The sequence below is a fragment of the Mesitornis unicolor genome, unplaced genomic scaffold (assembly GCF_000695765.1).
Source record: "Mesitornis unicolor isolate BGI_N332 unplaced genomic scaffold, ASM69576v1 scaffold11077, whole genome shotgun sequence".
NCBI lineage: Eukaryota > Metazoa > Chordata > Aves > Mesitornithiformes > Mesitornithidae > Mesitornis > Mesitornis unicolor.
The window spans coordinates 25328-48355 of record NW_010195765.1 but is presented as its reverse complement, the minus strand read 5'-3'; the positions used below and the strand labels follow the sequence as shown (position 1 = coordinate 48355).

Genomic DNA, 23028 nt, shown 5'->3' with positions numbered 1-23028 from the left:
GCTGGTGTCGTCACCTTCTACTGCTCACTGGGACCGGATTCCCTCTTGCCCAATATTCTTTTTACAATAAAATATAAACCCAAGGTAAATATATCTGTTAACACTCTCGTGTTTGCTTTAAATCTGGTAACAATAGGTATTGGATGGGAATTCTTGTGGAATTGTACCTTGTGGAAATGCTACACATCCACCGTCCATCATATCCACTGACAGATAGATGTCATGTAGCAAATATACAATGATCAAGAGTTTGGGTTCTTCATACACTTGTGTATAGTCCAGTCACATCTACGCGTGGCTGTAAAGCCAGTTGTTGGGGGTGTTCGTGGATGTTATTTTCTGCTTTGCTCATTTTTCAATTTAGGCATTTGAGTAGCAAGCATTTGAGAAATTATGGAGTTTTATTGTCTTTCATTCGGGCATTTTCTTTTTTAAAGATGCTCTTCCTTTGGCAAGCTACTGCTAAGTCTTCTTTGCTGATTATGTTCAAACGTCTATACATGGTACTGCATTTCAAAGAAAAAAAACATTCCCAAAGGAAGTTGTTGTTTTCTGACTCAAGGTGATTTAATGTAGAATTCCATAGGATTAAAAATGTTACAGTTACAATAGTTCAAGGCTCTGAGTTTTGTGGAGAAACTAGCAGGTGTGTAATTAGACCAACTGATGTACGGGCAGATGAAATTCACAAATGTATCATTGTATCAAGAGAGCTGTCATTTTGAGGAATGTAAACTTGTCCAAATATCTTCTCCTAGCAATTAGAATTGCCGGAGCTGTTTCCCCACGGTCACAGTTGTGCTGTATGTGGCAAGGTCAAATGCAAAAGGCACAGGTAAGCTTAGTATTTCTTACGTTTTGTACACAGCAGTAGGAAACTTTCAATTAAGTATTGTTGCATTGACTTTTCTGTGCTCTCCTACAGACCTACTTTGCTTCTGGAAAACTATCAGCCGTGGCTGGATCTGAAAGTGCCTTCCAAGGTTGATGCGTCGCTGTCAGAGGTAATTGCTGCTTCATTTCTCTTTGAGCGAGTTTCTATTGCGTATCTCTTAGACCTGTTACTTCTGAGTCAGTAGACAGTTCAGATGTACTTCCCGTGTATGTTAACTTGTTCCTTTAAAAGTCAAATCAGAAGTATATACGCTGGGAGCACAGGGGCGAGATGGCCTACTTGTTAATGCAGATGTGGCTGTTCCTGTAGCAGTGTGCCTAGAAGAGAGAAGAAATATCTATGTAAATTGGGAAGTTTATAGGAAAGAGCAATTATAATCAACCATGATGGATTCTCAAAAAGGATTTTGGCCTGCTTGGTTTTTTGTTGAAGTGGTGATTTGCTTCAGCTACAAGATTTCTGTAATGAAGATGATAATGTGATGGTAGCTATTTAAAATCATCATACAGAGCTGTAACAAAACCTGTCTAGAAAAGAAATTCGTGAATTTACTCAAAGAAGAATAGCATAAATACCTGGTTTAATAAGACAGTAAGTGAGGAAATTAATTTTGTTCTTTTCTCTTTAAAAAGAGCTATCTGAAGAGCAATTTTTTGGGGTTTTATTTTTTTTTTCCCATTGACTCCTAATTGATGAAACATATTGGCAGCTAAATGGTAATCTGTCATCCTTTTTTAAAGCTAGGAAAATACACAAGCACACATGTAGCTTTACCTCCGTTTGTTGAGAATTCTGACTTTGGAGTTCTGTGGTGGGACGATGGACAAATGGCAGAAGTGAGAGGATTCTCACAGTGAACCACGTGGTGCATGAAGTCAAAGCTGTGCGTGTTTGTGGTATAACTCAACACTTGAATTCAGCTGTGCGTGATGGTGGCCTGGGCATCGCCCACAGCAAGAGTAGCAAAGGAGTGGAAACCCTAAGGGAAGGGAGGGTTGGACAGTTGAGGAATATTTTAAAAAAAAAACCAAAACAGGTGGTTGACTTCCTTTGGTTTAATGTAGTGGCTTCCTCTGCAATTTCAGAAGTAAACATTTATTGTTTTAAACTTACTTAAATCTATTGATTTTTTAAATAAATTTAGGCTCAAGTGTATTTAGGTAGCAATAATGCTGAATATAATTTCAATAGGCTTATTTATTTAAACCTCTTGTTTTAATAAGAGGATGTAAAATAAATGCTTCTGTGCATGTAATGTTTTTAGAATTTTGGGTAGGAGATGGCTGTGACAGTTCACCAAAGGCTATGGTAAATGCTGAAGAACTGGAAACTTTCCTGTTTAGCTTAAATGGGAATTTAAAGCTGAAAAAAGTTGTTTGCAGTGTGTTATTTGTAAAAGATATGAGTAGACACCATAGTTATCTTCTAAGACAGATCTTTAAAATGTGTTGCCACACATTGACATTGTGTATTTGATCGCTGTTGCTGTAGTGTTGCTTTTACCAAAGTGGTGTGGCTCTTCTTTGTTGACTCTTTTTTATTCCACTTCTCTGGCATGTCCCTGGCCCTGCTTTATTTAGCAGTCTAGAAGTGGCTTTTGTATATCTGTGTCATGTTTCTCATTCTTTTCTGTGGATGCTTAACTAGAGGGAAGTGCCAGCCCTGAGTCCCGTGCCTTCCTGGAGCAGTGAGCCAGGGTGGTCACCTTCGATGGACCCAACAGGGAGTCTGTTAGAGCCAGCGTTTTCACCTGTGTGGGATGCTATTTGGAATGAGAAATCTCATTGCATTGTTCCCCGTTGCACCTCTTCTGCACTGGTTAAAAGGGTGGCAGGGGTTCTGTGCACACCGTATTTCTCTTGCCCATCTGCTCTGGGGAGGCAGCGTGCAACGCGTGGCTGGAATTGGACACCCTGCTTTGGGCTGGAAGGAGACTGCTCTTGTTTGCCCTTGTGCATTAGTCATACATCAGAGGGAAGCTGATCCAGGGAGACCTGAATTAAGATTAATGAGATTCTGAAGGAGTCCAGTCTGCTTCTGAAAAGCAGATTCTTCAAATGCTTAGAATAATTCTAAGATTTTTTTATTCTGGATTAGTTTTTCTAGTTCTTCTTTTGCAAGTAGAAGAATTTTGGCAGTGCTCTCATTTCCAAATGTTTCTAATCTGAGTCAGTTGTATAGTCTTTGGGCTTTCAGGTGTTTTCAAGTGCTTACACTTGATAATAATTTGATACACACTCAAAACAAAAATCCAGGTTTTTCTCACAAGCATGGATTTTTCTTTCTTGGATTGTAATGACATTTTGTCTCACTTCGCAAATTCTTAATCTTTTGCAGCCTTGTTTTGGTTATCTGGCTGCTCTCCATGGTTTAGAACAATAAGAAAAACCTGTGCTTTGACTTTCCTCCTCCCTGCATTTATGTTTATTATTATAGTTGAACTCCAGACTACCTCAAGGAGGCATTGATAGCTTGGGCCATATCCTATGCAGAAATCTTGCAGTGACCTAAGCATAATCCTTTGTGCTTTATGTTGGTTGCTCCAACGTTTTCTTTCTTTTTGAATTAGGCTGTGATATCTGTTGGTCAGTTTTGAGTTGTGTATAATTTCAGGTGTTGCAGATTGTATAAAAGAGAATGTAATTTTATTGTTATAATCTACGATTTCATTTTTGCTATCCGAGGGATGGTTGCAAGTCAAGTCTGTAGAAAGGTGCTCTTGATCAGCTTCATGCAAGAAATGCCGTAGTGGGTCAAGGTGCTGTCTGTCTGTTGGTATCACAGTTTTTTCTTTAATTCTGAAGTTCTCAGGTTCTTGAATTGATTATGGGACCAGAATTTTCTCTCTTCTTTTTTAATTTTTCTTTCCTAAAAGTAAGAAATGGAAAAATGCATGACAAGAAATCAGGTATTGTCTGAACGTGCTCCTTGCCAGTCCTGAACTTTTGCAGCAGCACAGTGGCCTGCATGCTTTCTTACTGGGAGTCACTTGTTCTACACCCAGGAAGCGGTCTCAGCTTTCTAGTTGTACCATCTTTTTAAGGCTTTTCAAGTTGTTTTTGTGGTTTACTTATCAAGTCCTTGCTTCTTCCCAGTCTCATTTGTCCTGGTAGTTCTGTTCTGCTACTGAATCATTCATCACAGTTCCTCCTCCTGACAACTGGGGTCTGCTCTGTGGCAGTCTACAGAAAGCTTGTCTCAGCAGCAGTAGACTGACTAGCTTGTACTGTTGCAGTAATTGCTAGAACAGAATTTGTCTTTTTTTAAGTTTTGTATTTCAGCTGCTGCGTCTATTGCTACCTGCTGCATTTGGTTTTACACTTGTAATCTCTTTCCAATTCAAAACTGCTCACATGTAGTAGAACCAGACATTTTGCAAAGTGCTTGAAAAATAGGTAGGCTTTAAATGAAATGATTCATCATTTGTGTTTAAAACCAGAGAGTAGTACTTTACAGAAAAGGAAATTGCTTTTCATTAGCTGTCATTCTTTAAGATGTCCTGTCTACTCTGTTGGCATGTGTACGCAGCGTGAGCAATTGAGCTTGAATAATATTGTTGGTGTTGCTAGAACGGAAGTGGGTACACACATCCTGCTCTCCTAGTGCTTCATGAAAGTGCAGTGGATGATGTGACAGGGTTTTTTTCTGACTTACAGAATCACACTACTGTAGTCTGGATGGCTCATAGGGTTCAAGAGAAAACTGAACCATATGCCTTGAACTCCCCTTACAGGCAGGCAGTCGCCTGGTATTCCTTGAGTGCTTGTATTGTGCACTATGGATGGTTTCACACTGTAGCTCTCTTCTAGCTTCAGTACATCACCTTGGTGCAATGGAGCATCATACATAACTGCTTCTGCCATGCCATGTGTTTAGTAAATGTGCAAAGAGGGGTTGCTTTCTGTGTGTACAGGATCAAGATAATTTTATTAAGGCCATATATATAATTCGGGTTCTATTAGAATGTGTCTTCACCTTCAGTATTAGGGACTGGTGATAGGTGGACTTCAAGTCCATTTTGAGTTAGCTGTCTGTCTCTGTGCATGCTGCCTCTGGGTCTCTGGCCAGTGGGATTATCTGCATGGCATCGTCATGTGGAAGCATTACCATAAAGCCCATACTTACTGTGTGGCTGTGGGAGCAGGAGGTAACAAGAGAGATGCTGGTGAGTCTGAAATGATTCAACTTAAATGGTTACTACAGACATGGGATGAATCTCAAGGAGACCTTATCCAGAGTGGGTTGAGTCATCAGGGCTTGCATCTTGCCTGCTTTCCTTGCTGATTTAACAACCACAGGAAGATGATTTTCAGCCAGCTTTGGCCTAGCTAGCAGTAAGAGCGAGATCTCTCACTGCTGGAAACAATTCTTCTGGTGGCTTTAGAAGCAGGACTGCAGGTGAAGAGAGTGTCAACAAGTTATGTTAACATCTGATGAGCTGAAATTGCAATGACAGGTGGGTGGTGGACAGGCTTCCAGTTCTGAAGTAGCAGTCATGGATAAAGAAAGCTCTTTGAGGAGTGTGTTGCAGTCCCGTTGAGGACACTGCCTCGTGCTTGAAGGCTGGCACAGTGCACTTTCCACTCCAAGTGGAAGATGGGCTGCTGTCGACACTCTTGATGGGGAGACATAGCAAAAGTGGAGGGAGAAAGAAAAGGGATGCTTTAACTGACACATGCACAGTGTGGACTTTTCTGCAGACCTTTGCTTTTGCTTTGCTATGGAAGGCTTCAGGAAAGTTGTTTTGAGTAGTCTGATCTATTGCTCTTAAGGCCAATGGTCTGGGTTTGCTGACTGAAGCTGGATGTGATCTCCTTCCCGTTGTGTGAAGATTAACTTCCAAAGAAGGTTATCTGGGGCTTCTTGATCTCTTCTGGTCTGGGAAGTTGTCATCTCCCTCCACCCTTCCACCCCACTTTTAATGGAAAGATGAGAGATTTTTTTGGGGAGGTGGGGGACACAGACATGATGGGAGACGTGACACTTTTCTTACCCATCCATCACCAACACATGATCATATTACAATTTCAAGACCTATTACTGCACATAGGGGTAGGATAAAAGACACTGATGACTTTATATGGTCCACAACACAGACATCTAAAGTTATTCCAAATGGGAAAACATCCCTTTTGAGAGAGGGTGAAGGAACAAAATTTCTCCTTTGGCCTTAAAAACAAACTCAGGAAAATCACTGAAATGGAACAACTGTAAAAGAGAGTATCTTATAAAATTTGAGTAGGTGATATTCTTAGTAATGGAGACAGAAAAAGAGTATTCATCAACTGCTCAAGTTAAGAATTGAGAGGAATTAAAAAAGCTGTGGTGTGCATTTTACTGAGCGTGCTTTTATAATCATGAGTGGAGCAGAAGCATGTAGTGCCCTAAACACAGTATAAATTTAGCAAGTCTTGAATTCTTGCAGTGCACATGGTGCGAGTGCAGCAGCAGATCCTGTAAGAGCAGCAGTACTCATTCTCATAAGTGACACTTGTGTATCAGCTGTTACATTCAGCTTTCCTTTCAAACAGATTTTACATTTTCCTTTTAACACAGTGACTTCTTTTGCAAAAATCTTTCCTTCTGTAGAATATGGCACAGCAGCCTCCCATAGCAACACACGTTTTCTCTCTCACAGCCCTGATCAGCATCGATGCTACTGAGCACAAACTGATCTGTAAAGCTGTGATTCCAGCTGAGGGATAGGCTGCAACCGGAGAGGGTACTACCAAGTGTATCTTGGGATTATAGTGAAGGAGGAGAAATCTCAGTAAAATTTCATCTTTCCTTCTCCTTACTCATATATATTTTTTTTCTTGGCACTGTCTTGACATTTTCCCTTTCCTTCAGAAGTTTTGCTAATCATGGTGCAAGAACTGCAAGAGTTACTTGAAACTGTTGTAAGGAGGGATGCCAAAGCTGCGGTCCAGCCAGCAGTACACGTTGTGTATGGTGGTGGCAGCCCCTTGATTGAGGGCCCCTGCCTCCCTTCCTGCTGTGACACTGAAAGCCACGCTGCACTGGAGCACGCCTGTGGCATGGCTGCCACAGCACTGGTTGAGGGAGTTAATCTTCCTGATTAACCCAGGCATTGAAAGGGCAACCAAGGGCTTGGCCTGTGAGGAGCAGGCTTGATGGAAAGGGTGGAAAAGGTTCTGTGGAGATAAATATGGGTGGGATATACAGAGAAGAGGAAAAGGGAGGAGAAGGCTGTGAGGATGCACTTAGGACAAGGACTTTGGGAAGTGAGAGAGAGATGGCTGAACTGCAAGGCACGCTTAGTTGAAATCTGTGGTGCAGGAGGCAGAGAAAGGAGAATGGCTTTCCTAGAGATTGCTTTTTTAGGATTCTTCTTTTGCTTGCTCTGTGAGTGGTGAGCATATCAACTATCCCACTTGGAGGGTGGGAAGAGTTGGGAAAGGTGGAGGTTTGGATGAATAGGTGTCTAAATGTAGGGATGGGGAGTGGTGCCTGTGGGAAACTCGACACTACATCAGAAAAGAACAGTGACTGATCTGAACAGTTAGGGAAGGGCTGTTTGAGGTAAGATTACGTTTTTCGTAGCGTTCTCCTGTCAGAGCAGCCAGGACACTGCACTTCACATTGTCAACAGTACTGGTGGCAGCCGTGTCACATTGGTACCTGGTGACACCATCACTTTGTTGCTGTTTGCCCAACGTCATGATTACTATGCAAAACGATTGATCTCACAGCAGGATTGCAACGTAGACATTTGTATGTTGTAGTTTTATGATGTGTCAGTTATGTTCTGTGTGTTTTCGACTGTGTTTGTGTTTTTAACTCTTCTAAGAAGGATTTACGGTGAACTGTTGATTTTGTAATGTGGTTTTGTTTTTATCTGCACAGGTGCTTGAGCTGGTGCTGGAAAACTTTGTTTATCCATGGTACAGGTATGAGCTTTACCTAAAAGTTACTGTTTTTTCAATATCATAAATGTTTGTCAAACTGTTTAAGAAATAATCAACTGAAAATAAACATTTCTGTTTCTCTAGTAAAATATAAAACATACTTTTGACTGCTACAGTTTTGTAATTTTATTACCCCTTAGCAGAGCAGAACAGATCTTTTAATAATTTAGGCATGATAGAGGTGGTTCTGAAATCTGTATTCAATCCTAAAAGCATTTTTAGATTATTCATTTTTATATGTTAATTTTCTGTTAATTCTTACTTGGAAGTATGTATGGCTTGATTAAAACCTGTGCTAAAACTCAACAACTTCCAGAAATTAATTTCCAGATTAGGAGCATACTGATCTTTCATATTGCTTCTAAAAAATCATTTTACAGTTATTAAAAACAAAAATTCCACTTAATTAATATAGAAAAGGTATTTTGAATACATGTTGTGGCCACCTTCTTGCAGATTTGCTGAGTTTTAAGGCTGAGTGGTTGTGCTGAGCTGAATATAGAAGTACTGTGTAAATAGATTTAAAATACTGTATAAAGGAGTATGGGTAATTCTTTCTTCTATGTGTGCCTTGTAACTTTGCATATCAATTAGTGCTTCAGAGTACTTTGTAAGAAGACATGAAAAATATTTTTAATTGATCATTCTGGCATTAACGTGCTAAAACAACATTTTGCCTTAAGTCTGAATTTGACTTTTTCATTGGATGGAAAGGTTCAATTTTGTGTTATAATAAATTTATACTTCTTTTCTTTTACTCTATGCTTCTGTTTTTCTCTCTGGCTTCTGAAATTTTCTGGGCCTGGTTGGTTTTTAACTGTGACCGATATCTGCACTCCTCACATCTACTTTCGTGTGATGGATACGCTGAGGTGTAAAACTTCACTGCCTGTACAAACAGCAGAGGGAGCTTTAGCACCGTGTATGGTGAATGACCGAGCTGGAAAACTCAAGGCTTTTGACTTTCAAATACAGAAAACTAGAGCATGTTCCATTGAGCAGGGTAATAAAATAGCAAATGTAAGGGAGCCGTCTTCTGTATTTCATATTTTAAAATTAGGATTTTTTGGCTGTTGCAGGGTGTCCTCAGTGTCTTCATTTTAGACTGACAAGGAAACTTGGATTCCATGTACTACTTACATCTTTGACACCCAGGACGGTGGAAGCCTGGAATACGTCGTATGGCAGGGATAGCAATATACATAGTTAGAAGTGCAGAGCAAAATACACTTGATACGTAGCCAGCCAGCCTAAATTCCACTGTATCTTGTGCTCTGCAGAACTGTAAGGATGTTCCTGCACTGTGTTTAGTTTTATGTGGCTGCACCTCCAGATTTTGAACTGGCTCTATAAATTCATACCATGCTGATCAAACTTAATAAGCTTCTTGGGTTACTGAAGTACTGGTGGTTCAGTGAGCTACAGTGTAGTGGTACTTGAGTAATTCTGCAGGAAACAGTTTGGTCCTGAAAGGCTTACAGGTTTCATGTTAACAGCAGTAATGTCAGATCTGCTCTCATTCTCTCTAGACGTGCAGTTTTTTCTGTGCTTTCCTGCAGGAGTCATGCAGAGAGGCCTGAGCTGTGTCAGTGTGCAGCTGTTTGAGGTCTGTCTCACAGGGCATGTTAGTTCTGATTTCTTGTGCTTGGGCGTACCTGCTGTGTTTGCATACCTCAGCTCACCCTGGAGAAAGGACTCTTGTGTTCATGAAATGTGTTTTTTCCTGACCCAGCAAACCTCACTGACTCAGGATGATTCTTCACAGACACAAATCAGAAGCCTCTACATCCAGACTGTCCTTATTTAGCAGCGTGAGTAACCACCAGCAGGCAATTCAGACTTGCCAGGCTAGGTTGGTAAAACAATTTGCTGCTTTCCCATGCAGGAAAGTCTGGGCATAATTCCTTATGCTAGCTGCTCCCCTTTCAAGTGAAATAATTTGTGCAGCAGTTACCTCTTTTTTTATTTTTCTTTCTTTCTTTTTTCCTTCTTTCTCTCTTTTTCTTCCTTTATTTTAATTTTTGTGCCGTGCCAGCTGATGCTGCTTTGCAGCACCTTGCATATTTTGGCCAATAGAGAGGTAACATGATGTATTTCACTCAGAAGCCTGGGCAATGTAACACCAGAAATGTATGTTTTAAGGTAAAAATCATAGATGTATTGCTCAGGAGATGAAGTTCTATAAGCAAGGAAAAGCTGTGGTTTATGTTTGTTTCATTAATAAACTGTGTAAGAATTTGTATTATTTTATTAGCATGTTAAAATTTAGAGACAAACATTCCTAAACTTGGATCAGATTAAAGGAATGAAGTTTAGTAATTAAAATTCAGTGAACTCTACTGAAATAGGTAGTTATACCTATATGCAATTTTTGTTTGATATTTTTCAAAGTATTTTTACTGGCAATATTTAAGTATTTGTGTTTTAAGAGTTTATTCAACTATATGAGAAGAGCAGAGCATAGTTGTCAGTAATCCAAGTTTGTAGAGCTACAGCACTGGTCTGAGTCTATTGCTTATCCTGTACAATATAACTATGTAATATCTTGCTTATACCAACCTCATTTTAAATAGGAAAATTTAAAGTTTGAGTGAGTCACTCTGTGCTCACTGATTATTTTTTTTTATTGTTGATGCTGCTGCAACTCAGGTTCTCTTGGATTACATGAGAGTCCAGTAATTACCACGTTTTTGTAATACATTGCTATGAAAACATTCTTCTTTGGTAAGTGTAGGAAGTCAGGAAAGGAAGGCAGGAGACCAGCACGAATGAGCAGACACCTGCTCATCAAACTAAAGGGCAAGAAGGAAATGCACAGGCAGTGGAAGCAGGGACAGGTATCCTGGTAGGAGTACAGGGATGCTATCAGGGTGTGTAGTGATGGAGTCTGGAAGGCCAAGGCAGAGCTGGAGCTGAACTTGGCAAGGGATGCAAAGAATAATAAGAAGGGCCTCTACAGGTAAGTCAACCAGAAAAGGAAGGTCAGAGAAAGCATACCCAGGCCTTGATGAGCAAGACTGACAAGCTGGTAACAACAGATGAGGAGAAGGCTGAGGTGCTTGACAACATTTGCCTCAGTCTTCACTGGTAACATCTCTCCGCATGCTTGAGTGGATGGACTACAAGATAGGGACTGGGGAGGCAAAGTCCCTCCACTGTAAGAGAAGATCAGGTTTGTGACCGCCTGAGGAACCTGAACATCCATAAGTTTATGAGACCTGACAAGATGCATCCCATCGTCCTGAGGGAATTGGCTGATGTAGTTGCCAAGCCATTCTACATGATATTTCATAGAATCATAGAATCATATTTGAAAAGTCATGGCAGTCATTTGAAGTCCCAAGTGACTGGAAGAAGAGAAACATTGCACCCTTTTTTAAAAAGGGTAGAAAGGAGGACCCTGGGAACTACTGACCTGTCAGCTTCACCTCTGTCTGGGAAGATCGTGAAACAGATCCTCCTACAAGCTATGCTGAGGCACATGGAGGACAGGGAGGTGATTTGAGACAGCCAGCATGGCTTCATCACAGGCAAGTCCTGCCTGATCAACCTAGGGGCCTTCTATGATGGAGTGATTACATCAGCGGACAAGGGAAGAGCTACGAATGTTGTCTATCTGAACTTCTGTAAGGCCTTTGACATGATCCTCCACAACATTCTTCTCTTTAAATTGGAGAGACATGGGTTTGATGGGTGGACTGTTCAGTGGATAAGGAATTGGTTGAATGGTTGCACCCAGAGAGTAGTGGTCAATGGCCAGATGGAGATCAGTGACACGTGGTGTCCCTCAAGGGTCTGTACTGGCACCAGTGCTGTTTAATATCTTCATCAATCACATGGACAGTGGCATTGAGGACACTCTCAGCAAGTTTGCCAATGATGCTAGGATGAGTGGTACGGTTGTTGTGCCTGAGCAATAGGATGCCTTTCAGAGGGACCTGGGCAAGATTGAGAAGTGGGCTTATGTCAGTCTCACAAGGTTCAACAATGCCAAGTGCAAGGTCCTGCATCTGGGTTAGGGCAACTACAGGTATTAATACAGGCTGGGGGATGAAGGGATTGAGAACAGCCCTGCAGAGAAGGACTTGGGGGTACTGGTGGATGAAAAGTGGGGTGATTCTACCCCTCTGCTCTGGTGAGAACCCACCTGGAGCACTGTGTCCAGCTCTGGAGTCCTGAGCACAAGAAAGACAGGGACCTGTTGGAGTGAGTCCAGAGCGGGCCACAAAAGTGATCAGAGGGCTGGAGCACCTCTCTGACGAAGAAAGGCTGAGAGAGTTGCGGTTATTGAGCCTGGAGAAGAGAAGGCTCCGGGGAGACCTTATTGTGACCTTCCAGTACTTAAAAAGGGGTCTAGGTGAAAGATGGGGACAAGCTTTTTAGCAGGGCCTGTTGTGATAGGTCAAGGCATAATGGTTTTAAACTGAAAGAGAGTAGATTTAGATTGGATATAAGGAAAACATTTTTTACGATGAGGGTGGTGAAACATTGGAACAGGTTGAACAGAGAGGTGGTGGATGCCCCATCCCTGGAAACATTCAAGGTCAAGTTGGATGGGGCTCTGAGCAACCTGATTGAGTTGGAGATGTCCCTGCTTATGGCCAGGGGTTGGAGCTGATGACCTTTGAAGGTCCCTTCCAACCCAAACCATTCTGTGATTCTGTGATTCTGTTCTATGACTAAACCCAGTGTTTTCACATATGGAGCTGCTTCTATTTTAAGCGCAAGAATAATTCAGAATTTTTGTTGAGTTGCAAACCATAGCTTTACAGTCTTATCAGCTCACAACTTCATCTTTTAGATAGGACTTGGCCAAATGTTGTAAGAGTAATGATACACAGGGGAAAAAAAATCACTTCAGTGTTTGTATATGGTTTTCTTTTATCAGGAGATCCCGTAAGACTTCACATGCAATAGTGGTTGGGTGTATCTCTTTTGAGGCATTGGACTCGGTAACTGTTTACAATTAACAGACTGAGCGTTTTTCTTTTAGCAAATCTTCCATTATACTGATAGTTGTGTTCTTAAGTTTTTCCTTAAATTCTGGGAAAATGGAGCTAATTCTTAAAATGTTTCCAAGCAAGTTATTTGGACTTTCCCCTGTTTCGTGGAAGATTTGAGATTTTACAGGTTCTTGGTGTTTTTTTCACCAGTCTTTAGTGTGCAAGAAAGAACGTCACCACAAACCTATGGTGCATTGTGAAAGTACGTGACATAAAGTCATGTCCAAGTAGAATTAGCCAAGATACTGGTTATCCAAGTGTCAATAAAATAACAACTTCTCAGTCCAAATTACTTCATGTATCTTGTTGTCTGTCAAATACCATGAATACAGTCATACAACTTGTTTGCTAATCCCTTGGCTTCCTTTGACAGTGGGTTAGGGTTAGTGGGTATTTGTAACTATTGCTTTCAAAGTGTCAGCTGCTGATCTTAAACCAAAGCTTCCCCTAAAGTGTCCTTATCTGTGTGTGATTAGCTGTTGGAGGATGGTTGTATTCCTTATGCCAGGCTGCTTTCTTCGAGGTGCTTTTTCATACAATTAGTTGCATACTTTGGCCATCAGGTCACCGGTGTCTGTACCTAGCAGTTCATCTAACAGGCTAACATTGCTTTTAAAAATCAGATGCTGAATAATGTAAAATGATGTTATAGTCATAACATTTTTATTTTTCAAATGTACTGTTGTTGCTTGTACTGAAGTGTTTGCGTTTACTACACACAAAACCTCATTCATTAAAAAAACTGTGATGTAATACAAGGGATGTACCTATTTCATTAAAAGCTACATGAGAAGCTGCCCATTTTGTAATAAAACTTAAACAAAAGAGGTTAGCAGAGACAGATTTGTATTAAAACAGAAGAAAATTATTTGAAATCTTGGTGTATAGATCGTCTTGTAGTCTGCAATATGGAAAATCCAGTTTTGACTAGCTTAACTGGGGTATGTGCTTGCAGTGCTCTTATTCCAAAGGCTTTGCTGATACTAATGCAGTTTCACTTCATGCCACTGAGCTAGGAAACATTCACATATGTGGAAACATATATGTTAGATTTTACTTGGTCAAAATCATGTAGACAATATATTAGAGCAGGAATTGGTGTGTAATTCCAAATTACTGATGTATTTCTTAAGCCATTATTGTGTGCACAAACAGAGTGGGAATGTGGTGTATTTTGCTTGAATAGAAAACTGCTTAATCTGCCCGTGCTTTTTAGCTTTCATTTCAATTAATACCAGTTAAAGTGTCACCATTGACTGTTCTTATTCCACCTTTTAGGAGTGCCAAATGTATTCTGGTTGTATTAATGTGAATGTATTCTATTCTGTTTCCTTACATGGCATGCTTTACAACACTGCAGAAATATTACTGACGACGAATCCTCGGTGGATGAACTGAGAGGCACGCTGCGGTTTTTTGCATCTGTTTTAGTTCGGAGAATTCACAAGGTAAGACTTAATGGTATTAATGGTTTTTTCCCATCAGAAATAACTGATCCATCTGCAGCGATGTCTTTCTTTTTTTTTTTTTAAAATGGTGATACCAAAGTCAGTCTTACAGAGAGTATAGGCAGTTCCCAACTAAGTTTCTGCTTTAGGTTATCTGTTCCCTCCTTCTTGAGCTTATCTCATTCCTGGTTATAAACCATTCTTGAAGATTCATCATTGGAAGTGTTGAGCATCTGGTTGGACATGACTTTGAGCAACCTGACCAGGTGAAAGAGGTCTGTCCCAACAGCAGATGATCTTACAACCCAAACTGTTCTGTGACTCTTCCAAATGGGTTTGTTTTTTACACCAGTGCAAGGGGTTATTAACACCTTGAGATGATTGTTTAGCTGTCTTTTAGTGGCTTAATCCAAGTGGAAACAATTTTGAGAATTGTTGAAAAAGAACTATTAGAAAATGGTAAGCAGTGTATCTGTCTCATAGCTTCTGCTTGCTTGACTCTTCAAATGCAGGCAAAATCCTTATGTTGTCTATAAAGAATAGACTGTCATGAGGTGAACAGCTTACTGTAAGAATTAAAACAGGTATGGTTCTTATATTAATGTTGTTATTAAGAAACATACTGAAGACTAAAAATTAATATTTTTTATTAGCTGTGTTTAATATATTAGCACATATACTCTATTTTCTGGTAAAGTGCTTCAAGCCTGTTTTACAGGAACTGGTTCTCAATTTCTGGCTATCCTAAGCAGGAAGAGCTGCTAACTCAGTTTCCAGATTTACTCAGTGCTGGCCTCTCTGTTGGAGCAAGTACCATAAACGTGTGTCTTTTTTCCCCTCCCTTAATAACAGCAATATTTCCTGAGCTACAAGTTGTGCATGTACTCTGTCATGACTGATTAACAGCCTGATTCTGTCCTTGTTATATATCAAATCTGGATGACTTTCTTCTTTACTCAAGCATGTTGCTTTTTAACATGTTGCTTTACTCAACATGTTGCTTTAAGTGGACATGCAGGAAGATTAGGAAATGTCTGTGTAGCTCAGACGCTATATGGAGGTGTGAAAGAGAAGTAGGTCTTTCAAAGTGAAAATCCAGAGCAAGGTCTTAAAATGTAATTTGGAGTTGTAGTACGTGCAGATGTTAGATGCATTGTTCATAGATCCGTTGCTGATTCAGAAAATGGTGATGTCTCCTCTATTAATCATCTAATAAGTTATTAATCATGTTAGATCAGCTGTAGCATCTTTAAGCAGAATGTTAGTTTATCATATCTGCCTTTGACAGTAATGAAGTAAGTGTAGTATGTTCAATTCTATGTGTCTGGGTAGACAATATGTGCTACAATAACTCAAGATAAGTGCAAGTATTAAGCACTGTTAGGGGAGCTACAAAATTAGGGCCATCGCAGAAGTGCATTTTTTTTTTGCACAAATATTTCAATTTATTTGTATCCGTCCTACAGAATAATATAATTTATTTTGCCTCTTTGTGTGAAGCAGTACAGATATCTCAAGCAGGGGAGCGTGGTGTCTCATGCTATGCTATTTTTTTTCAGCTCATACCTTTTTTTCTGCTGAGCAAGTGTTTGTGTGCGTGCACCCACACACGAATCCAGCCAGCCTGAACTAGTAGCTGTCATGCATATACTGCTGAGAATGTTATGCGTAGAATTGAGTTGATATGCGAGTTGCAAATAAAATATGAACTTTTTGTCATTTTAGGAATCCTGGTTTAAAAGTTCAGTAGTTTGCTGAAAAGGGTTGTGACAGAACATTTTATAGTCTTTCAGCTCTGATACAGTGTCCTTTATAACTTCATTTGAGGAGATATTAATCAACTAAAATAGTCTTACAGCTTTGCCAAACAGCTGTACTTTGATTTGGATTTATTATTAAAGAGAACCTCCCCCCTGGAGTACGTGGTCCAGTTCGGGGGCCCCCAGTATAAGAAGGCCACGGAGCTGTTGGAGCGGGTCCAGAGGAGGCCATGAAGATAATCAGGGACTGGAGCACCTCCCCTACCAGGACCGACTGAGAGAGTTGGGGCTGTTCAGCCTGGAGAAGAGAAGGCTCCGGGGAGACCTTATTGCAGCCTTCCAGTTCCTGAAGGGGTCCTACAAGAAAGCTGGGGAGGGACTTTTTACAAGCGCAGGTAGCAATAGAACGAGGGGGAATGGTTTTAAACTGAAAGAGGGGAGATTTAGACTGGATATTAGGAAGAAATTCTTGACTGTGAGGGTGGTGAGACACTGGCCCAGGTTGCCCAGGGAAGCTGTGGATGCCCCCTCCCTGGCAGTGTTCAAGGCCAGGTTGGATGGGGCTTTGGGCAGCCCGGGCTGGTGGGAGGTGTCCCTGCCCATGGCAGGGGTTGGACTGGATGAGCTTTAAGGTTCCTTCCAACCCAAACCATTCTATGACTCTGTGGTAAAGGTCTTTATTTGACTTGTTATTGAGAAGGGACAAACTCCATTAGGGGAAAAAGCCACCATGATCAGAAGCCTTCAATTTTGAATATTTGCCGCTGCGTCTTTCCTTCTTTGAGATGCTTTCTGCTCTTGCTTAAAATAAAGGACATGCAAAGTGTAAAGCAGTTTCTAGATAAGTTTCTGTGGAAACTACTGCAGAAGAATCCCTTGAAACTCTACAGGCTGGTAGCTGACTGGTTGTGGAGAGAGGCTCTGCTGCAATGGACCTGACCCCATAGTAGATGGCTGAGTATGAGCCAGCAGTGCATGCTGGCAGCAGAGGCTGGGCTGTATTAACAAAGCAGAGCCAATCAATCAAGGGAAGTGATTATCTGCCTTTACTTGGTACTCCTTAGATGACATCTAGGATACTGCATCCAGTCTGGGGCTCCTCATTATGAAAGAGACATCGATAGAGCTCAGCAAATTCAACCAAGGGGCCATCAGGGTGATTTGGGCAGGAGTGTTTGACCTGCGAGCAGCATCGTGTGATACTGTTTTTGGCACTAACAGTCATCTTGACTCAGTAACCAGAATTTTCTTTGGACTCTGCCATCACCTGTGGTGGAACATTTTTTCTGCATCTGAGTAGAGAGAAGGGTTTTGCTTTGCTTTTAGTCCTTGTGGACAGGATTGATGAGGGTGAAGGCCCACAGCTGCTAGAATCAAAGCATAGTTAACTTCCTTTTTTTGGTGGTCAAATCTTCATGTAGAACTTGGTGTCCTATGCTGTGACTTGGAAATCAAACGGTGTCACTGTAATTATTGCAGTAGAAGAATCGTAATGGGAACAATTTGACAGTAAATGTGTTCACAGTGTTTGTGGTGTTTACTTCTATGCAGTGTTGTGTGCTTTGCCCAGAATGAGCATACTCTCAGTTCACCTAGGGATTTCATGGCTTGTTTCTTAAGGGTTCATTTTATGGTCAGAATGGAGACATTTAAGCAAATTAATATGTCTGATAGTTCTTGTCTGGAATAAATGTGGGGGAAAAAACTAGACTAATTCTGTTTTTATTTTAAAACTATTTAGGTTGATATTCCAACTGTTGTAACGAAGAAAATGCTCAAGGCAGCAATGAAACACATCGAGGTGATAGCCAAGGCCAGGCAGAAAGGTAAGGACTTGATATGTTGCTAGTTTCTAAGGCCAAGTATAAATGTTTCTTTTTGTATGTTTGTTATATTTGCTAAATCTTTTCATCCTCACTGCCTTCTCTTTAAAAAAACAAGAGATCCTTTTGCATTTTTCTTCTGAAGGTTGCAATGACAAATAGAGAAAAACTTATAGTACAAATAACCTCTCAGTTTTGATATTCATTTCCCCACAATAAAAGTACTGAATTTCTCTGTATGGTAAACAGGAGTGTGTTTTTTGTCTATTCAGAGCAATCAAGATCACTTAGCAATGCTTCTTGAAGTTTTTCCTGTATATTCCAGATGAGCAATTACGAATGAGGATTTGCATGTCCATGCACTCTGTTGTAGCTGTGACTCTTATAGCTGGGATGATGTCACATCTGCACACTGACATCGAGCAGTTACAGGAGTTGTTCAGTATGTTGAAAAGTTAGGTTTATGTTTATAAGCATATTTAATTATTACCCAAATAAAAATATCTTCACAAGCCCAACGTAAAATTTATATTAAAGCTGCACATTGAAAGAATATTTGAAAAATAGAACACTTGCTGTTGGAAAATAGGCTTTTTTTTCCCACTGGCTGTGTTCCACAATGTTGCATGTAGTAAATGTGATTTCATTCAACTTTCAAGCACAGATGGTTACTTCCACTGGAGTCATGAACCTTCCTCCCTTCCCTCCAAATGTCTGCTTGCTATCAAGAAATATATGCCATTGGTCCTGTGAATAGTGGGTAATGAATAAGATGAATAATAAGATGTGTGGTCATGTTAGATGTTTTTCATGGGACAACAGCAATTTCAAGATATTACTAGATTATCTTGCACTTGCACTGTATGTATTTATACATAATTTCATATTTCCTTTGATTTCTACTAGGGAGTCAGAAACACTTTTCTCTAGCAGCAAATAACTGCATTTTAAATGTGCAGCATTGAAAATGCAGCCATTTTCTTCAGTCTTTTAAAGGGAAAGACTCATTCCATGAGGACAAATGTGTGAAGTAGCAGCTGAAAATGACTTTTAGCAGTGCTTTCTAGTAACTGCTGCTAAATTGGCCACTGTAATACGTGATTCGGAGGCAGCTTTCAGGTCTTGCTTTAGTTGCTAGTTGAGCCTAGCTTTTTCTGCTTGTTTATTTTCTAAATCCTTTATTCAGTTGATTACTTTATGGGTCACTCCCTTTTTTCCTACTTGTCTTAGCCTTACGTCTCTTGGTAATTCCTATTTACACAGACACTGCCATGTGTGTCCTTGCCAGAGAGTGCATTCCTTCTCTCTGCTGTTAGTGACACCGAGTAGGCAGGTTTTTCAGGCGTATTCCTGCATCCTCCATGTCAGCTGGTACCACTTGTGGTTCTTGGCTGTGAAGGGTGAGCTAACAGGCTTCTGTCCTAAATTCAGTGTGCTGGAAACGAGCTGTAACCTTCTAGACAGCAGGTATGTATTAGGTACCTGCCCTGTGCCCGAGTGGTTCTTGGCATGAGGCTGTGTCGGATTTACTACAGCTCAGTTTTTGCCTTTGAAGTGATTAGAAGGAATATAACATTGTTACTTCTAATTAATATGTATGTTTTTTAATCTGATAAAGTGGGTATTCTTTCAACTCCGTCCAGCTCCTTATAAGAGGCAGCGCTCTTGCAGATCCCCATGCTGGTTTTGGTTTGATTTATGCTGCATTTAAAATATATGTTCCTTCACATTTGTTTTTAAATTTTCTAAGCAGGAAACAGCTACAACAGAATTGAATAAAAGTTTAAGTTTACGTTGATTTCAAATTGTGTGTAGGCAAGTCAATAGGTAGAAGTCAAATAAATGGGAAACTGTGAAGGTCAGGAAAACAGCAAGTACAGGCTTACTTTGGGCAATTCGGTTTTAAGAAGAATCAAGATGTTGAGTTCTTCAATAATTAAAAATAAGAAAACATTCTGGAAACCATGCAAACTGTGATTGTTTAGTGGAAGAATTCTTATTTCAATGTGAGGTTTTATTTTTACACAGCCAGGCTTCAAAGTCAAAGCCGAGGCTCTTTTGTAGAGTTTCAACATTGTGTCCCTTTGGCAGTTGTATATGTACTAAAAGTATTAACATTTTAGCTCAAATGAACAGGAATTACCTCTTATTTCACAATAAGGAAAAGCTGAAACAACTCATAATACTGGTTTTTACTTGCAGTAAAAAATGCAGAGTTTTTACAGCAAGCTGCTTTAGAAGAATACGGACCAGAGCTCCATGTTGCTTTGAGAAGCCGAAGAGATGAACTTCACTACTTAAGAAAACTTACTGAACTTCTTTTTCCTTATATTTTGCCTCCAAAGTCAACAGAATGCAGGTATAGAAGTTACTTAGTACTGTATTCTTTAAAGTACCAGCATTCTCTGTAGTACAATAATTTTGGGGAGTGAAAGAATGAACTTCATTCTCATCCTCCTCATCCCTCCATCGTATCCCTTTGCTTATGAGTTTTTTTGACTGGTCTTGAAACTATTCGAGCATGCTAAAGGTATTATTAAATACTAAAATATTTCCCAGTAAAATATAATGGCATTGGAAACTTCACTTAGAAAAGAATGTAGTCTAGTATTGGTTCTGATTTTTTGTTTTGTTTTTTGTTTCAGATCCTTGGCTCTTCTGATACGAGAGATTCTGCCTGGTTCTGTTTTCCTTCCCTCAATGGATTTCTTGGCTGATCCTGTAAGGCTTTGGAGCTCAGGAATAATCTTAATCTATTCACTATTACTGTTTTTCTACTAAGTATGTTGTGGTAAAACACATGATGCACAATAACTTACTTGCTGTGCATTTTGACTGAGTAAAAGAAGAAGAAATCTTGTGGCCAGTGTTTTTGTTTGTTTGTTCATTATAACTGATTGGAGTGTTTAACTGACTGAACTGACTAAATTACAGTGATCTCTTAACAATGTATTTTTAATGAAGGACTTCAGTTCCTGTCAAATGGGAGAATGCTGTGCTAGTATAAGCACCTTCAAATTGCTGTAACTACATTTAAACAAGAGCTCAATTACTTGAACTCTAGCTGTATGTATCTTTACAGCAGTGTAACTAAACCAGCCCTTTTTGCAGCTGTACTTAATTATTTTGTCCTTAAATGCCCTCTTATTTGCAGAACTATTTCTAAAGATGGAACACTGCCATCTTTGATTTTATGTAGGTGTGTATTTTAATAGGCAAAATAGCAATTATTGTGAAGGCAAAACCTGGCTGCAAGCAGAAAGTATTTTAGCTGTGGAAGTGTTGGTAGTTCATTAGATCTGCACTAACAGTAAAAATACTCCTCCACCAGGTAAAGGTCTCCTCAGAAATTCCCGGACTTGTAAATGCTGGAAGAGACCATTGAAGGTTAATTCTCAAACATACATTGCCAGGCTTTGGGTTTTTTTTTAAAGTATGAATATATTCACAGGTTTAAACTTGGGCATAACAGTAGTGAAATGATTTTAATCTAATTTGTTGAGTTTCTTTAGTAGTAATTTCGTATTGTGTTTTCCCGCAGGACACTGTCAACCATTTGCTGCTGATCTTCATTGACGATAGTCCGGTGAGTACTGACAAAGTTAAAACAGCAGTAATTAGTTCACCCATTAGGGGAGCTTTCTTACTCAATTGTCTCTTGTCACTTTTTTTTACAGCCTGAGAAAGCAACTGAACCTACTTCTTCATTGGTTCCATTCCTTCAGAAATTTGCAGAGCCGAGAAATAAAAAACCATCTGTAAGCAAACATTTAATTCCTTTCCTGTTTTGAATAACTCTTTTACTTTACCTGTTGTTTTTGTTCTGCAAATCCTTGTATTATTTATGTACTCACTGAAACTTGGCTGACTGCATTTCTAACCTACCAAGGTCCTGAAACTGGAGCTGAAGGAGATCAGGGACCAGCAAGACCTATTATTTCGGTTTATGAACTTCCTGAAGCAGGAAGGGGCAGTCCATGTGCTGCAGTTCTGCCTGACTGTAGGTAAGATTGCATATGTGTCTTGAGGAATATTTGGTGATCTTTAAAAGCTTTAAGCATTTGTACTTTGAAGTGAATATTTAAGTCTTGGAACTAGCAGCATTGCTAAGCAAGACATTGCCTTTCAGGATCTGTGTTCACTTACTTTAATATGTCCTGATTCTTGGATGCTAATCTTGGCAACGTTAATGTTGGCATGGACTGTAGGTCTTAATTATATTTCTGTTTATTGATAAAGATTGTACATTTTAAAATAGAATATTCTTATAAGAAAAAAGTTCTGGCCTCTGATACAAAGTCCATCTGCCTTTTTTTAATATGTAGTTACTAAAGTATTACTAAAATGAGCTGTTCATCATGAAAAGTGGAGCATGTTCTTTTAGCTGTAAAATTTTGATTTCTATGAAGAATAGAAATGTAGCAGGAAATGGGAGAGGTTGAAAACTTCTATTCAGTGACATGTACCTTGGTTATGAAGCATGCATTTGATTTTACCATTACACAAGTGTTGTTTGAAAAGCTGCCTGCTTTCTCATGAAGCAAACAAAATGGGTTTTGGGGTTTTTTCGTGTGTGAGGTTTTTGTTGTGTTTTTTTTGGTTTTCTCTTTCTTTGTGTTTATTGTTTTGTTTTGGTTTTTGGGTTTTTGTTTGTTTTGTGGGTTTTGTTTGGTTTTTTGTTTGTTTGGGTTTTTAGTAAACAAGTATTTCTATGTTGCCTAGGAAATAGTGGGTTGATTTTCATATCCCAAGCCCATACATACACCAGGAAGATGTGGAATTAACTTGGGCTTTATCTCATCAAATACTGCAGGCATCATTAATCATTACATAAGAGAAATATAAACAATTTCTGTGCTTGCAGCTTCTTATGTGCTCATAATCCTTCCAAACACGTTGGCTTTTTGTCCGAAAAACTCTTTCTTCTAAACTTCTCTTGCATTCTGATAGGTGGCAAGTCTGTATATTAGGTTATAAAACAAAGAATGAGTCATAGGTCTCTCAAGGTATGCTGTCCCAAGCTGTCTACTGTAAGTGGTTCTTCACCTGATAGAAATATTTTGGATAAGAAGCACTTACTAAATTTTTAAAACTCCAGAAGGGTCTTGGTAAGTGTTCTCTGAAGAAGTTGGTTTTTGTCTATTAATTGAAAAATGGATAAAACGTTACT

The 23028-nt window shown here is 39.7% G+C and overlaps 1 protein-coding gene across 1 annotated transcript in view; it reads left to right on the top strand.

The window, feature by feature from the left end:
• Window positions 1–3: 3 nt before the first annotated feature.
• Window positions 4–23028, top strand: part of SNX14 (sorting nexin 14) — a gene marked incomplete at both ends in the record, with an annotated part of 48144 nt that continues 25119 nt past the window's right edge. The window contains 11 exons of the mRNA XM_010188237.1: window positions 4–84; window positions 759–835; window positions 926–1004; window positions 7763–7806; window positions 14188–14275; window positions 17777–17861; window positions 20061–20217; window positions 20504–20579; window positions 21400–21444; window positions 21536–21616; window positions 21748–21862. Of these exons, the coding sequence (XP_010186539.1) occupies window positions 4–84; window positions 759–835; window positions 926–1004; window positions 7763–7806; window positions 14188–14275; window positions 17777–17861; window positions 20061–20217; window positions 20504–20579; window positions 21400–21444; window positions 21536–21616; window positions 21748–21862 (928 nt within the window). The remainder of the gene's footprint in view (window positions 85–758; window positions 836–925; window positions 1005–7762; window positions 7807–14187; window positions 14276–17776; window positions 17862–20060; window positions 20218–20503; window positions 20580–21399; window positions 21445–21535; window positions 21617–21747; window positions 21863–23028) is intronic.